Source organism: Enhydra lutris, unplaced genomic scaffold, assembly GCF_002288905.1.
Source record: "Enhydra lutris kenyoni isolate GAN:26980312 unplaced genomic scaffold, ASM228890v2 scaffoldscaffold28, whole genome shotgun sequence".
Classification (NCBI taxonomy): domain Eukaryota; kingdom Metazoa; phylum Chordata; class Mammalia; order Carnivora; family Mustelidae; genus Enhydra; species Enhydra lutris.
Genome location: NW_019154112.1, coordinates 12,401,768 through 12,420,335, shown reverse-complemented (window position 1 = coordinate 12,420,335; position 18,568 = coordinate 12,401,768). Strand labels below are relative to the sequence as shown.

At 34.4% G+C, this 18,568-nt stretch overlaps 1 protein-coding gene across 1 annotated transcript in view; it reads left to right on the top strand.

Moving 5' to 3' along the window:
- LOC111152280 (adhesion G protein-coupled receptor B3) overlaps positions 1 to 18,568 on the top strand; it is a 724,443-nt gene that overhangs the window by 423,527 nt on the left and 282,348 nt on the right. The window contains exon 17 of the mRNA XM_022510749.1: positions 11,951 to 11,994. Coding sequence (XP_022366457.1) covers positions 11,951 to 11,994 — 44 coding nt within the window. The remainder of the gene's footprint in view (positions 1 to 11,950; positions 11,995 to 18,568) is intronic.

Below are 18,568 nucleotides of genomic sequence, written 5' to 3'. Positions count from 1 at the left end.
CTAATCTCATCACTGCACTGAACACTGGGAATTCCTTTAACATTGCTTTTGAGTAAGAACTTATTTTTTTGTACGTTCAAAATTTGTTTAAAAATATTTATTTACTTATGTGTTTGTTTTTTATAGTTTATTATGATAATGTCCACCAGTTATAAGCATCAGTGAAAAATAGGAAGAGATTACTAGTTCCCAAAATTCTTTGCTAAAAAGAAAAAGCAATACGATGTCAGAGTGAATATCATATTTCTTATGGAGAAAACACTTATGTAAGTGGACATCAACAAAACTTTCCTAAATAAAGTCACTATTGAGAATTTAGAGAACATATTAATTAAATGGCATTTTTTTCAGAAGTTGAAGAAAGAGTAACCCAGTAACCTCAACAATAGTGTTGATGAAACCGTCTCACTAATGTTAATTCGGTAAAACTATTTGAAATTAACAGATTTAAGCTTTGAGTCAAATTTCTCTTTTGGGGGGATGTTCTGCCAGCCAATTTACAAAGGAGATAAACCATGTACAGAAAATTACTTTTTATCTATGAAGACCGGAGTTTATCATCAATACATTTTATTAAGCACCAGCTAGACAGTTAGAGGGACAAGGAAAGTCAGAACATAAGAATGAGATCATTATCACAGGTCACTTAGAACAAATTCTGTCCTTCAATATTTTGAGCGTATGAGTTGACCAGATTTTCGAAACAATATAATCTCCCCTCTAAAAGACATCCATTCAAAAGAAAATAGACAAATCTGTTGAAAGGGGTTCTGAGGGAGAAGGAGAGGAAGAAGAAAAGCTTACGCTGGAGAAGAAAATATTGCCAAGTCTTCTCACACGCTTCTACTGTCCCCTTGCTTGCAGTGGCCGGTGCCCTCAGAGGCTATAGCCCAATTAACCGCTACAAAATAGAGCTCTCGGGGTGGCTGGGTCCCTCATTTCTCCCCTTTATTTTATAAATACCTTTCACACTTCTTCCATACAATACATAGAGTCCTTGGTCTCCTGTTTTGAATTTCTAATGCTTATCCCCCAAATTAGAGTTTGTAAAATACTTTACTACTCACTGAGGGAAGGGATTTTTACCTGATTTGTTGAGTATCCTAGTATTTATTACCAATCTTATAAAAATATGCTATATATATATTAGTTTTAGCTTATTTCCATTGAAGAGATCATCAAAGAGCCTATAGTGAAATATAATGACCTTCCTTAAATGTGAAAGAAGATACATCTTAAACATGAAAATAGAAATTGATTAGAACAAGCTGAAAGTTTATTATAACTATGTATATAATCACTGTTTCTGCCTTTAAAATTGCACTATTTTAGATATATTTCTAATATCAAGTCTACTTTCACCTATTTTCTTATATCAAAAATACGTGCCACACTTTCCTGAGCTCAGAAGACAGTAATGACTTGCAAATTTTATCTGTTTCATATACCATGTAGAAAAAAATGAAGAATGAGAATTAATAGTTATAGTGAGTCTAGGGAAAAGCCTGTTAACATTTCCTAAACGAAATGTGTTCTTTTAAAAAGCTTTTTAACAAATAGCATTTAAAGTATGTTAAATATAATAGGGCCCTTGGGAACTGGTAGAAATAGTTGGTAGAATATGGAATCTTGAAATTCCAAATTGTATTTAGCAAAGCCAATTGCAGTTTTACCCAGCTCATAAATCATTAATGACTAAGATGCTATTCTTAGTTCGGGTTTGGGGGGCTTACGGCTTTATTGTGATGACCTCTAGATTTGGGGTCTGTAGTGCTTAGGCATAGCAATTACTTACTTTTAAAAAAATATCAAATTTGTTTTTCCAGGAAAAGAATTTTATTTTTCATGTTACTTAAGATTTCTTTAGTTGTGAGATTGATGGTTATCAATATTGTTAGATTATCTAATGCATAAGGAAAGTTACTAATTTTATTGAAAATAATTATTGAGTCCTAAATAAATATAGTAGAATGACCATATATACATGCATGCGCACACACACACACACACACACACACACACCCAGCATTAAGTTGTCTCGGATCTGACAGATCTGAACCTGCTATGGCATTCCAAGGTGGATAACATCTCCATCTTTAAAGATGAGTTAGAAGAATAAGAAATTAAATGCATTTTAGTTAGTTCATGCTCTATCAACTTTGTTAGCCTGAAGATAATTCTTTTGCCAAATGTAAGAATATTTTTATGTAGTTCCATTTCTAGTAGAAAGACGGATTGGACTATGCTGGCCGGCAGTCTGCAGTCTTGCCTTTCTTTTTATTTCTTCCTCTGAGTAGTGACTTGTGCTGTAGGTAACATGATACTGCTGTTTTTCAACATTGAAAAAAAGTCCACAAAATTTATTCGTAGTTCTCAAATTGGTCATATTCACACACACACAAAAAGAAAAAAAATCTCATGGGAATTTGGGCTGGTAGGTTTTGTTTTCTTTGCCATATTTGCTTGCATACGATCAGGATCAAGCTAACAAATGAAGGAGTTTGTGTTATGTGTATACACTAAAATTAATCATGAGCCACAGCCTTTGTAAATCATAGCTGAAAACACAGTGGAAGACTGTAATGAATATGCTTGTTAACCCTTAGATAAGCATGAGAGACAATGAAGAGATTTCAACACTCATCAGTGAGTATTTTACTGAATATCAATGGCTGATAACAACCTAGGGAATTAAAAATCACTTGGCAAAGCTTAAGAAAGTTGAGTCTGTGCATCTATAATTTCTACAAAGGGGTGTTTGTATCCCTTTACTTTTTGAATTACTTTTCTACCTAGCTTGTGTCCATTTGAAAGAGATTTCTGATTTCTTTTTCCCCCTACTTAAAGCTCTTGGTAACTTTTTTTTTTTTTTTTAAAGATTTTATTTATTTATTTGACAGACAGAGATCACAAGTAGGCAGAGAAGCAGGCAGAGAGAGAGAGGAGGAAGCAGGCTCCCCGCGGAGCAGAGAGTCCAATGTGGGGCTCGATCCCAGGACCCCGGGATCATGACCTGAGCCAAAGGCAGAGGCTTTAACCCACTGAGCCACCCAGGCACCCCAAGCTCTTGGCAACTTTTAAGGAAAAGTCTCGAAATGCTGACTAAACAAGCAGATTGATGCCTCTGCTATTGGCAGAAATTGAGTTAGAAGTTGTTTCCTAGCTACAGTTTTGGGTGGTTTTTTTTTTTTTTTTTTTTGGTTATATTCTAAATTCCTCAGTTTGAGTAAGCAACCTTCCCACTTACATTCCAAATTCAGTTTATTTTGATTCATAATATATAGTTAATATTTTTCAAAAAGATTTAGAATAAGTACACTATTTTGGAGCAGCAATTAGCAAACTTTTTCTTAGGAGTCACATAGCAAATATTTTTAGATAGGTGAGCCATAATGGCTTCTGTCCCTTCTATTCAGTTCTGCAGTTGGAGCATGAAAACAGCCAGACAGTATATAAACAAATGGGTGTGGCTCTGCAATGAAATTTTATTTACAAAGATAGGTAGCCAGATTTGGATTCTACAGTATAAAGTTAGTCAGCCCCTATATGGTACACAAACTCAAGCTCCCCACTTCCTGCAAAATACCCATGTCCTAATCTCCAGAACCTGTTGTGTTACATGTCAAAAGGGACTTTGCAAATGTGATTAAGGGTAAGGGCACTGAGATGGGGAAATTATCTTGGATTATCTGGGTAGATCCAATTTAATCACCTGACCCATAAAAAGTGGGTGACTTTTCCCTATGGCTGTGGTCAGAAATACAGCATAATACTCAACTACCATTGCTAACTTTGATGAAGAAGAAGAAAAGGGCCTCAAGCAAGGGGTGTAGGCAGCCTTTAAAGGCTGAACATAACCCATGGCTGCCAACCAGGAAGGAAATGTGGACCTCAGTCCTACAACTGCAAGGAACTGAATTTCGCTGAAACCTGAATGAGCCCGAATATGGGTTTATCCTTAGATCCTCCAGAAAGTATTGTGATCCTGCCGATTCTTTCTTTGATTTCAGCCCTGTGAATCTCTTCAGCAAGAGATCCAGCTGATCTCACCAGACTTCTGACCTACAGAAACTGTGAGATAATAAATTCATGGTATTCAATGCTGCTGTTTATGGTAAACTGTACAGCAGCCGTAGAAAACTAATAATGCTGCATTGGAACATTGCAAAATTAATTTTAGATTATGAAGATAATATATATGTAAGCATTAATAGTGCCATTTTGAATCAGACATAATGCAATACTGATGATATATTATTCAATAAGAATTAATTAGCAACCTGAGATTAAATTCTGTCCTGCTGATTATCATACCAGCGCTTTAGGAACCTGATTAAAGGACAATGAGATGGCAGCTGTGAAGTGGCTGTGAGATGTTAAGGAAAATCAGAGGATGTCACAAGACAGCACCACCTAGGCACATGGGAAGGGCCTTGTGGAACCAGGTGCTGGACCTCAGCCCAACTCTGGCATGTGTAGATATATTGTGCTTTTGAAGCAATTTAGTAAAACTTCTCTGCTGGTAGCTGATAGACTGAACAGTGCAAAACACCGCTGTTGCCCTTGCCTCTGCTACAATCCTATAAAAGTATTATTAAGATACATTGTAACATCCTCTTGGATGTAAAAGGAAAAGACTTAAGCTGTCTGTTTCATCTATATGAAATCTAGTTATTTAACTTTTTTTTTTTTTTTTTTTAAGTTACTGGCCACTCCAACTCATACTTGGAGAGTTTCTGCCCCTAGGAAACCCATGTGTTTGTTGGGAGGTACACCAGACTCCTGGGCAGACGTTGTTGGAAATGATGTAATCACGTAGTAAGACACTCTAAGATACCTACATAGAGGCAATGATTTTCTTTGAAGAACACACATACAAATAATCCCTGATAGTGGTTCGACTTTTTACTGTTTTCCATATGTCCAACAGGCAATATTCATCGGGAAATAATGTATATTCAGGTTAGTGATCTATCTCAGAAATTAGAGAAGCAAGCTGTTATCACATTCACAAACATAGTGTCATCTGGTTAATGTGGGCCAGTGAGTAACCATAGCAGAAGCTGAACTGAATATATGCTCTTTCTTTATGTCCCAGTTGAGTAGCTGTGAACTCCTCAAGAAGAGCTATGCAACATGGATGGGACTCATCCTGATAAAACAATATTCTACATTTCTCACTTCAGTGGTCTTTATACCAGTCTGCCTTAGTGAAAGGCAGCTCCTTCTTTTCCATATTGATTGGTTCTCAATGCGAAGCTCTCTACAGAACACTCATAAATCTATCCAAAAATCCTTTTATATCCATTCTCCTGTTAAGTAAAAACACAGTATTGTAGTTTCAGTGATGTTCTTTAGACTTCAGGTGTACGTTAGCTACCCTTTCAGAAGGGAAAGAAAGAAAGAGAGAGAGGGAGAGAGGGAAAAAGAAAAGGAAGGAAGGAAGGAAGGAGAAGGGAGGAAGGACGGAGAAAAGAAAGAAGGAAAGAAAAAGAGAGAGTGTGTTAAAACCAGATTTAGTTGTTTTTAAATATCATTTAAAAATATGAAAATACAGAACTGTACTTACCATAACCTTGAAAAAGGATATGGAGAACATTCAACAGATCATTTTCTGTTGTTGAGTTTCACACAACCTTTTTCAACTGTGTCGTACTCCTGGGTGGTATATTACACCTTCAGGAACTATGAAGCCATTTATTTGTTTAAAGAAATACTCTCACTAATCAGCTTTTAGGGACAGGACCTCTCATAGATTTGACTATGGAAAAATTTACATCCACAAGGTCTTACCTCCTCCAGCATGCATTCTTTAGGCTTTTTTTTTTTTAATGTGTTTTTTCTCAAGTAGTATTAGAATTATATGCAAGATATAAAATAGTCTTTTGTGGGTCAGGTCAATCATTTTGGAAATGTTCTCAAGAGATTCCCAAAGTCTTTTTGTACAGTTATGTAATAACTAGAATTAAGCTTTAGTAGAGAAAGAAAGACAACATAAGCTTGGCAAAACCCAGGTATTTTTTTTTAAAGATTTTATTTAGTTATCTGACAGACAGAGATCACAAGCAGGCAGAGAGGCAGGCAGAGAGAGAGAGGAAGGGAAGCAGGCTCTCTGCTCAGATGTGGGGCTCGATCCCAGGACCCTGAGACCATGACCTGAGCCGAAGGCAGAGGCTTAACCCACTGAGCCACCCAGGCACCCCAAAACCCAGGTATTTTTAATGCAATACCTTTATGTCTAAAATTTTGAAAATTAAAGAGAGACTATGAAATGTCCATTGAACAATCTTCCTCCCATCTACATTCAAGAAGTCAATGTATAGTGCACTAGAAGATGTGACAGGGAGAGTCAACCTGGAACATCTGAGTCAGAAAATTGGAAATGTTGATATAGTTATGATGAAGTCACTGCCCTTCTTCATGCCCTTAGATGCGTTGTCTGCTTGTTTGCTTTGCCTCTATAGACAAGAGGATATATTGTTTTAAAAGGACTATGAAAGGTACAAGAAAGTTAGACATTTCCAGACTTGGAAGTTGTGATGGCATATGAGCACTAAGCATTTGAAAGCTTGAAGAAAAACAGGATAAAGAAACCATATAATTTCTCTTGCATGTGCCTTGAGCAGTGTTCTTCAGATTCGATGTGGATAAAAACTATGTGGATAAAAACTATTTAGAGGCAGTAATAATTAAAATGCACATTCCTAGGGATAGCCCCAATCTCAAAATATGTGGTGCCAAGGACTCTACATTTTTGGTAAGCACCCCAGTTGATTCTAGATTAGGTTCAGAGAAAACCATTGGAAAACACTAAGATAGCAGGAGTGTAGTAAGCCTAGCATGTGGATTGAATTTACTCAGAATGGAATAACACCAAAGAAAAATTAGAGAAACTTGGTCTTCATTCATTTTTATTGGGACTTTACTCGTATGTTTTCTGTGATCAGCTTCCTTCAGATCTCTGCTCAAATATCGTCTTATGGGTGAAGGCTTCCCAGTATATAATATTGCAACTAATTCACTTCCCATTCTTTCCTCTCATTGTGATTTAATTCTCGTCATAGCACAGATTACCATCCAGCATGTTATATATTTATGTCTTTATTTTATTTGTCTCTCTCCCTGCCCCCTTCACTATAATTAAATCTATGAAGCAAGGATTTTGTTTTGTTCACTGCTGTATCCTCAGTGCTTCAAAGGGTACCTGGAATATAATACGTGTTTACTAAGTAATTTTTTTTGTATGAATGACTAAATGAAATTTATCATAGTGAGACTAATTTACCATAGGGAGATGTATTTAGGGTATTCTATAGGGGAAAAAAAAACTGACTTGGAAGAGAGTTTAGAAAGAAGAGGAATGCGCTTATGAAGTCATTTAGGAATCACTGAGAGCTAGAACTAGAGAGGATGTCCAAATTCCCTATTCTATTAAAAAGAAAAAAAGAAAGAAAAGAAAGGAAAAAAGAAAAGTTATGCAGATCAAAGGAAAAGAGAACCATCCATAGAAATACATTGACAAAGCCAGTGATATACTGTTAAATAGGTATATTGGTTTGTTGATGTGGAAACAGGAGAGAAGTAAAAGAAGTAAAAGTAAAAAACAGCGAAGACTATTAAAGTCACTTGAAAGCGGTATATTGAACAACTATGGTAATGAGGAAATTTGGGTCATGGTACATTTTTTAAATGCCTTAAAATCGGGTGAGTAGAAATATTTATTTAACTTGAGTTCAACTATTCTATTTTGAATGGGGTCAAGAAAGTTTTTTCTTGTTTTCTCTTTCTTTGTTTACTTGTTTTACCAAAAATGTGTTTTTCAAGAATAGAGTATCCTTTCCAAAAGTTTTCAATACATGCAGTTTTTATATTTTAAGTGTCGATGAGATTGACAGCTATGGAAATGAATTTTCTTAAGCACACTTGTCTCATTTGGTTGAGAATTGTTTGCTTCTTTAATTTAATGCTTTTTGTTTGTTTGCTTGCTTGTTTATTCAACAGACAGAGATCACAAGTAGCAGAGAGGCAGGCAGAGAGAGAGGGGGAAGCAGGCTCCCTGCCAAGCAGAGAGCCCAATGCGGGACTTGATCCCAGGACTCAGGGATCATGATCTGGGCTGAAGGCAGAGGCTTAACCCACTGAGCCACCCAGGCGCCCAATGCATTTCTTTAATCAACTTCTATAGGCTAGTGCACAGCTCACCCATTATCCTCTTGCTCCTATCATTACATTTTGTTACTCTCTGTTGGGCTCACCATTTCCTGTTATCGATTTCCTGTAAATTCCTCATAACAGTTCTTGTAGCAGAGTACCTTTGAGAAAAGTATTTAGAAATTATAACAAATACTTAACAAGTGGTTTCCCAGCAGAACCTTTTAGACAGTTTTTTTTTTTTTTCATGTTTAGGATTCACTCATCATTGATGTTTGCTTTATGTTTTCCATTGCACATTCTTTTTCTTTAAGCAACTGGTCTATCCAAATACTAAGATTTCTTTAATTTGTTTGTTCTGCTTATTTTTCTAAACTTCAAGTATTTAAGTAACTGACCTCAGCTCACAGACCTACGTATTGGTAACTGCACAAGAATGAACCCTCACAGATGTTGCCTGTCATGTGTAAGTTCCAGAATGTAAAGTGAAACACAAAATTGAGTGGTGCATTTTGGAACCTATAATAATTCTCAAGTGGATACTTTTAAAATTTTCATAAGGACAAGAAGAGAGAGAAGTATGAGATAAAATCGAAGAGATGAGGGGTGAAGAAGGTAGAAGATAAAACTAAGGTTTACGATGGCATGGATTAAGAGTAGAATAAGCATTTCTCACCTTTATACTTTTATCTGAAAATGGAAATCTGTTTCATTAGGGGATTTAAAAAGGAAAGATATCCAAACGATTAAGGTTGTTTTATATTTCTTTTTGAGCATTATTTTTTGTTGTAACTTGTTATGAATTCTAAATATGAAATAGTAATCCTATAATCAGTATCCTATATTGGTTTACATAGAAATTTAACTTTACTTAACTCATACATTACTCAAAGAAGTAAACTAGATTCAGAAGAATTATTATCTCAGGTTCTTCACCCATAATTAGTTTCTATATTCATGAAAAATATACTCCCATACCCCTCATTGTGATATTTCAAGGATAACTTATTTTCTATAAAGTGTTCTGAGATCTTTTGAACAAATTCCCTGATAAAATGTAGTATAGCTTTATGATGCAACATTGTAACTACGCTAAGGATTTCTTAGAAAGTCACAGACTGAAAGAAAATTTTAACTAAAACCAGAGAGGATCTCATGGGACAGGGGAAGAAAGCTATTTAGAAAAAAAAAAAAAAAAATGGAAAGAATAGAAAAGAAAACAGCTTGAAACACCTTTCCCTCCTGTGACCATCCCTAGATCTATACCTCATGTAGAACCACATTAAGACTCACTTACTTGATGAAAGTTGATCTAACACAAGCCATGATGTCCCTCATTTCTCCCTTACACAGTATATTATGACAAGTGACACTTATAAAACCATGTCTCTTTGTTGTTATATGAATATTAACATATATAAACATATAAACACATATGTGTGTTCCTCCTCAACCTTCTTGAGGCTATAACCTTCTCAGGGAAGGAGCATTTTTATGCCAAGAGCATAATTTATAGGTATTAGCATTTGACAAGAAGAAAGATAACCTTGGATATGCGGTCTTTGAGGGATTTTGGTAATGGTGTTAAAATATTGGAATCAGTCAAATGTCCTAATTATAATGAAAAATAAAATTGGGATGGATTTCACAAATTTTAGAATCACTATTTTTAATGTTTATTTCTAGTGAAATTTTTGAACAGATCCAGTAAACAGCACTTAGAAAGGCAACATTTTACAAAGAGCCTGCCTAGACTTTTAAAGAGGTTGTTTTGCTGGATATACTTTGGTGATTATCTACTAAAACAAGACTGAGGTGTAGGGGTCGCAGCCAGGGAAGGAGCATGTCCACCTATGGAACGGAGCCAATAGCTGGTTTTATTTGCCTTGACCTAGTCATCGTTTTTATTAATGACTTGGTTCAATGAGGGGATAGACACCATGCTTGTTTCTTAATCCTGTAACAATTAAAAAGTTTTGAATCAATAGTGAATGTGTGGGATGTCAAAATCAGGATTCAAAAAGTCTCTCTAGGAGACTTTAATGTATAAGTAGTCAAGGTGAGGAAGAGATTCCCAAAATATCTGATACAGTCGTAGCTTGCATTATTAGGAATATGGCATCTTACAGGGGAGGGACAATAACACCACTTTTTTCTGCACAGGTGGGACACATATGGTTGGTTTCCCTAAACACACCTCAAAAGTATATGCTCTAAGAAATGAGTGATGTGGAGAATGAGAGAACTTGAAACCAACAGAGTACATTTAATAAAGAAGAGGACTCTTCATGGGTAGAATAGCATCATATAAAGGAAGAATTATTAGGCTAGTTTCAAAAGGGCAAAATAAGGCCCAATGAATGTGACAGACAGACAGAAAGAAAACACTTAGACAGTTAGTACTCTTTAAAACAGAAAGCACTTCCCAAGATAATGAAAACCTCATGGCGTCATCCTGAGGGCCAGGGGGGCTACTCATACATATACAATTATTGAACTGAATAATAATTTGTTATTTTTTTTTACATATTTTCATTAGACATGATTCTATACAAAGATAATCTATTGATTAAGAAGATATTGCAAGCCATGATGTATAAACTTGTGTAACCGCTATGTTAGACACCTGAAACTAATGTAACATTGTGAACTATTTAAGAAACAACAACAACAACAATAACACTTTGCTGTGGACTAGATGTGGCCACATCTGCATTTTCTCTCAATTGATTTCAAAAGAATGAGATGGTCTTTAAGTCATAACAATAGCTCTACTGGGACTTGAGCGTTTTTACACTTTAGATTAGGCTTATAGGAAGGAAATGATTAAACTTTATATTTCTTTCCAAATTCAAAAGAACATCCCATTTTATGCTTCCTTCTCTATCTTTACTCTATAGGTATGACTATTACAATTAAGAAGACATACAAAGGGGTTATTAAATAGTGGATCTGGTTTAGTTCATACTAATTGTGAAATACACCCCAAGAGGGCAGCCATGAATGACTTGCTAGGGGGAGGCGGCACAGTGGGGCAGAGGAGCTTGCATATCATGTACAAATTTATACTTAAAATCCCTTTTAATGAAACTTATATTCTTCATACTTTAAGGGAAAGCTAACTCAGAGAATGCTGTGAGGTGCATCGATTTTTATTTCACTCATCATCATTATTGAATAAAACGGTCTTTTTAAAAAATGCAGCCATTAATAACCCATTTTTAGAAAAAAAAAAAGGAAGAAAGAAGAAGAAGCTATCGCAATCCAACACGTTCTCTGGAAATGGACAGTTAATGTAACCATCTCTTGCCCCTAGGAAGGCGACCAACCAGAGACTAATAAGGGTGGCAGTGGTCGTGTTTGTAACATGTGCGTAATACAGAATGTTCCCTGTGATTTACATTGTGTAGGTACTTTGGTCTTCAGAAAGGAAATAATCCAACAATTAATATTTTATGGGTAAAAAAAATGAAATCTTTTAGAAATTAGGTAATTTCTATATTATCAAAATACGGACCTTGTGCCAAATGAGAGCTTCACTTTCAATTTTCAAAAGAAAAACTAAATATAGGTTATGACATTTGTAATAAACGTATTGTTTTCATGATTAGAATTTCATGAAATGCATCACTAAGGCTGAGGGAGGACAAATTTTTTATGCAAAATAAATAGAGATGGAATCTTTAAAGTATCATACTGCAAGATAAGAAAGCTGCCATTCTGTTTGCATTTCACATAAAACTTCCATTTTTGTTGTATGTATTCAAGAGACATTTCTTCTTTCTCTGCTTATTTTTAGGGTACTTTGAATCCCTATTGTGTGTTATGGGATGACTCAAAAACGTAAGTGGCAGATGTTTTCTTATATTACTCTGGGTTAAATATTCAAAGCACATTAAGTTATTTCAGCTGCCTGCTAGTCAACAGGAATATGATAAGTTAGTGGGATGTGAGTTACACTCAGAAGACATTCTCCTTTGTGCATCTGCAGGACAGGATGATGAATGTGTCTGTGTGTGATGATGCCGTCAGATTACGTCCCAAGATAGAATTGCATTACCTAATATGTAAGGCACATTGCAATGCAAATTCCATGAAGATTTTTTAAAAGCTCTAATATTTTAAAATCATAGAAGCTCAAATGCTGTTTCAACATTTTGCTCTAGTCATTCAGCTTAGCATTGCAGAATAAAATGCAATCTCTATGGTCATTTAGCCAATACATTACTTGCATGACCTTGAATCTATTGTCAGAGTAATGTGATATTTATATGGCCCTTCCAAATTGTTTTGTTATAAAAGCATTGAGTGACATTTAGTTTTCTTATTCATATATTTTATGAATTCATGAAGACAAAGGAAAACAATTGCAATAAATAAGGATTAATAATTCTTCAATTCATTCCTTTGTACAAGAAATTGCAATATATCTTGTCAATATCATCTTAGTCTTATCAGTAATTCTATGGGATTTTAAGGATAGTCTCACAGAGCAGAAAAATTCTGATTAAGTGTTAATTAGACCCTTACACTTTAAATACTTAGATACATTTATTTCCAGATTATACAACCATTTTGTTTTGTTTTGTTTTGTTTTGCATGGAGGGGAGATAAATATCAATCAATCCCAAAGGCTAATAGTGCCATGTGGATGCTGTCAGATAGGGTACCATGATGTTGAGTTCAAGGTATTCTAAGATTTTCTCCAGTGTTCTTCACCCTAAATCTAATCTACAGCTGAGGTTTTACTATGCTACTTCCATCTCACCAGTAGCTGTACTGGAGAGTCTAGAAAAAGGACATAATTAGAATTCTAGGTAAAGAAAATATCTACTGGATATGATTATTTCTAGGATACTGATATGGTTTACATTACAGTATTTATGTGGTTGATGAATCAGTAATGTTGGGCATATTATTTGCTGTAGATTCTAATATTCTAGGGATCCTCTTCTTCAAGGAATTTTAGTGCCATAAGGAGAATCCGCATTGCCATGATGATAACATGCACTGGATGTCCTCATAGATGTCATTATTTTTTCCTTTTGAAACACAATACAGAAATCCATGGTAGTAAAAGCTTTGCAAGCTTTGCTCTCTACCATTAGCCAGAGAAGACTCGAGTAGTATATTCTGACACGCTGTTTAGTATGTTGTATAGTCAAGGGAAGAATGAAATGCTACAAAAATCTAATTGAATATTTTCTACTTGGGAAAAATATGCCATCTTAAACTCCTGATTATAGCTACTTGCATATCTTTGTGACTAGTAAACAATTTTGATGTAGTTTTATTATCTTTTTAGTGGTAAATGTGCTTCAATGTTAATCCAAACAGGGGAAGTGTTAGTTTTTCCTAAAGACCTTTGGAACTGTTAAGGAATACTATGAAGAAACAGCATTCCTCTATTGTGTGACTCTCTTGGTTTCCTTTCACAGAATGTCTAAGCTTTTAAGTTTAATGTAGAGAGATATTGGTGTTTGAGGTTAGTGCTAATCTTGGGAATCAATCATACTCTTTCTCCAACATCTGCTAAAACATCACTCTTATCCATGACAAAACAAACAAACAAAACCGCAATGTCTTAGCTTTACAAAAATCAACTTTTAAGTTGTCCTTGAGGAAAACTATTCAGTCAGAAGTGTGGTTATCTGCCTTTCAAAGTAGATTATCTGAAGAGATCAGTGTAGTTCATGTTTCCTTGATGTACCTGAAAAGTAATCAAAACTGACAGAACTTCTGTCCCATCACACTTTTTATCAGAGTGTTTTATCATTAAGTTGTTTTTCTGGGTGAGTTTTAAATAATGAAGGTTAAGACAACTTTATTTTTTTCACATTTGTTTTATTTTGATCATGGTCATATATAGACATAATAACTTTACCGATGCAGTGATTTCAACTTTGAGTATAAGTGCTTTAGTATAGTTAGTAGTGAAGAGATATGGCTACTAATTTTTATACAGAAAAGAGTTTACTTAAACAATTTTTTCAAGACTGCATTAATAAAGTTGAAATGTAATTTTGGTTTATGTTATCAGACTGTCTCACCTTTTTCATTGAGTTACAATTGATATATAACATTATATTTGTCTCAGGTGTACGACACAAAGATTCAATATTTTTATGTATTGCAAAATGATCACCACAATATGTCTCCTAAACATCCATCACCACACACATAGTTATATATCATTTTCTTGTGATGAGAACTTTTTTTACTCTGTTAGCAACATTCAAATATGCAACACAGTATTAACTATAGTCACCATGCTCTAAATTATATCCCCATGACTTGTTTGTTGTATAATTTTGTGTAACTGAAAGTTTCTACCTTTTCACCTCCTTCGCTCATTTTGTTCACCTCTTACCCCCCTCCCCTCTGGCAACATCAAATTGCCCTACTTTTAATTTTTTAATTAATTTTTATTATAAAATTATTATCTGAGTATCATTTACTTATACAATTTTTAAAATAACTGCTAAGGCAAAAGTCCCCATTAATCATCACCAACTTGGGTGTCTACATCCACTCATCTCCCCAAGGTCACTTCTACTTACATTTTGTTATGTGTAATTTCAGATATCCACTCATGCATTGACATATGTATGCAACCATAGAAATTAATACTATTTTTACATAAATAATATCATACAGTATGTAACATTGGCATCATCAATTTTTAATTTCACAATATAGTGTGGAAATTTTAAAACTGTACTACATATGTTACACTTTCTTGTATATACTACATTATATAGATCTATCATAATTGATCTAGTATTCCTAATATTGATGGCATTGAGGTGATTTTCAATTTTTTTAATGGAATGTATTGTGCTTCTGTGTACCTCCTTGTACATCCCTTTTTGAGGTTGTCTCTGACCATCTGGTTGAAAGTGTTATTCTCTTATTCTCTTTATATCACCCAATTTTATATTCTTCACAGCATGCATTCCTACTTATTTATTTTTGTTTGCTTATTGTCTGTCTCCTCCACTAGGAAGTAAATGCCATGAGAGAGATACTTTATCTTTCTTATTCATCACTGCACTCTTAATGCCTAAGACATCTGCACACAGTATATATCAACAAGTACTTCAACCCAATTCTTGGGTTAGTTTTGCCCAAGAATAAATATTTGCATATTTCTCAGGTACTGTTTCTCTTTAAGAATTATTTCTATTTATGTTTCATCTTATTAGTTCCATAACAATTAGATCTAACATTAGAAGTTTTAAAGGGAGAATGCCTCATCTTGGTACAATACTCAGGTCCATTATAAATGGTCAATTTTATTTCTAATTATAATTACCCTGATAATCCCAATCAAGGATATTTTTATTTTAATCTGATTGGGTACAATAGTCTCAGACAATTTCAAAACATATTTTCATCTTGCTTTGGCTAACTAATTGACCAGATGCAGAAAATTTTCATTATGGTTGACCCATGCAATTAATTGAAAGTACTTCCTCACCTCAGAAATGCTTTTTTGGTTAGGAGAAGCATTTCTTTTTTTTTTTTTTTTTTTTTTTGTCCAATAGATATATTTTATTTTTTTAAATTTCTTTGCAGCGTAACAGTATTCATCTTTTTAGATGTTTAAATGTTTTCTTTTAATATAGCTTACAAAGTTATCATTAAGATAATAATTTGCACATTCTTTGGGATACTCTAAAGTTAGATTTTGTGTATTAGATCATTTTCTGGAAAACCCATAAATTACCTATGGTCTTTTAATTAACTTGTGGTCATTCTCCATGGGGCTGAGTAACACCATCTGATGCTATCAGGTCTGTGAAGGATCATGTTTGTTTTAAAAAATGTTTCAGAGTGTCAATCATGTGATGAATTTCAATTATAATTTTGTAACTATTGCTAAACAGTTTTATCAATCCATTTATAACTTATGTGCCTCCCTTGTGGTCCAAAACAAGAATTTTCAATGGGCTTTCCATTTTTCTACATTTCGAATTGATTTATTGCAGTTGGGAGTAGCAATAGTCACATTTTGATTGAGACTGATACTGGTTTGTTTTATCTCAAGTAATTGAATTGCAGTGATTCCTCTCCTTTGTTTCTGTTGCCCTTATTTCTTCATCCCTGGGACTTTACCCTCTCTTTAGTCATTTATATTGGTAGTCACCATTTCATATACCTGACAATATGATTCCTAAAAATATAAAACTAACACTCTGGCCTCATGCCGTCACTCCAGAGGTGTCACCATCATTTTCTTTGCTTTTTGGGCGACTGACATACTCATGCCATTATGGAGAAATGATGTCATAACTTCAGGGACATAGACTTAAAAAAAGCTCTGTTAGGTTTTAGGAGTTCACCACAATTACTCAAAGCATTACTGTCACTGGGTAACCAACCTTTCCCCTCCATGTGATAACCAAAGGATAAAACTCTTTCATAAGGCCCTATTCACACTGTCAGACTCAGCAAATTGATATGGACAAAACTCAATATCCTTACGATTATTAGAAAGGAGCAGAAAGAACAAGGGAGAGATCTTGTTGGGGACTTAATTTATACAAGAGTTAAGAAAGAAAGTAGGCAAAGAACAGCTATGCAAAACAATAATATGATGTCCTATCATTTTAGAGGACATACAGAAGCATCCTTTACAGACCTGCAATTACCTAACTGAAATCTTTTCTTGATTAGCAGTGAAAAAAAGGAAGTCTGCATTCAAAATATTCAGCATACATCTAGCCATGATTCCAGTAAAACACTATTTCTGGAATTTCTTCGTGAATTAAGTAACCAGACATAGGATTTTAAAACTATTTAACTTCAAAAAAAGTGTTATTACTTTTATTGCATATATCGCTCTGTTTAAAATACTTTAGGGGTGACTGGGTGATTCAGTCAGTTACATGTCGAACTCTTGATCTAGGCTGAGGTCATGATCTCAGGGTCATGAGATCTAGCCTGGTGTGGGATTCCTCACTCAGTGGAGTCTGCTTGAGAGCCTCTCCCTCTGCCCTTCTCCCAACATGTGCATGTACACACACTCTATCTCTCAAATAAATAAAATAAATCTTTAAAATATGTTAAACTGTAATGGAGTACATCGTGGTAGTCAGTACTTTGGAAATAAATTACATGATTATATTACAAACATATGGCTGTTCAGTCTTCCAAATTAACATTGTTATGTGCAATTTCTAATATGTCCAGTGTATGTCCTTGGTATCAACATGTTCATTTTTACTGGACAGTCTAAGGTCATGTTTGCCCTTCTGTAGTGAGAGTGGTAAGAAATAAAAAAACTACTTCTGACCTGCATTTATTATAATTTTGTCTCAATTGGTATATTCTGTGCCCATATGGATCCAACTGCAGAAACAATTAAGATGCCGGGATTCCATGGAATTTCCCACTATCCGTTCAGTGATCAATTCTTAAATAATATAAAACTATGTTATTACATTATATTTCCTTTCATTATATTCACACTGACAGAAATAAGAATATTAGACTTTTATTTTATCAAAATACTAGTCCTTGTAAATTAAAATTGGCCAATTTCCAATAATTTAAATATTGTATCATGGATCAAAAATGATCACACCCAAATTCGTAACAGTTATTTGTTTTCAGATATATCACTGATAAAATGTTGCTTTTGTTTGCAAGATAACTGTGCTTTTTTAAAAGTACTACAAAATTAATAGAAAAACCATAATACTTTGAGAAAGTAGAAAGACAATTAAAAATGCATTGATAGGAAACTAAATGGAACTTTCTTTACTTTTCTTAGACTGTACATTACTTTTTGAAGTTTTCTGGTATCCACAGTTGTGCATTGCCTCATAAATCCATTATAATTCAAAATGACCTTGCTTTAGCTTTCTTCAGAAAGATATTTCTTTTTCCTCCCATTAAAATGTTTTAAATCTTCTTGGGGGACCTGGATGGCTCAGTTGGTTAGTGTCTGACTCTTGTTTTGGACTCAGGTTATGATCTCATGGTCCTGGGATCAAGCCCTGTGTCAGGCTCCATGTTCAGCTAGGAGTCTGCTTGGGATTCTCTCTGTCCCTCTCCCTCTGTCCGCCCCCACTCCCACCCCTGCATAATCTGTCTCTTTCTGTATTTCTTTCTCTCAAATAAATAAATCTTTAAAAAATAATAAAATAAAATGTTTTAAATTTTCTTCAGAATGTTTTGAATTTCATAATAGATCTTATGGTATTGAATTAAGTTTCCTGAGGTATTTTTTTGCCTTTGTTAGTATATAAGTAATCCCTTTTTAACTGATATAGTCTAGGTACGTACCTCTAATATTATTACCAACTCAGTATGTCCAATAGTGTGAGCAATAAAGTTCAAGAAACATTGCATTATGCCTTCAACAATGTATTCTGAGAACTGATATTGGGAGGAAAATGGAACCACATGT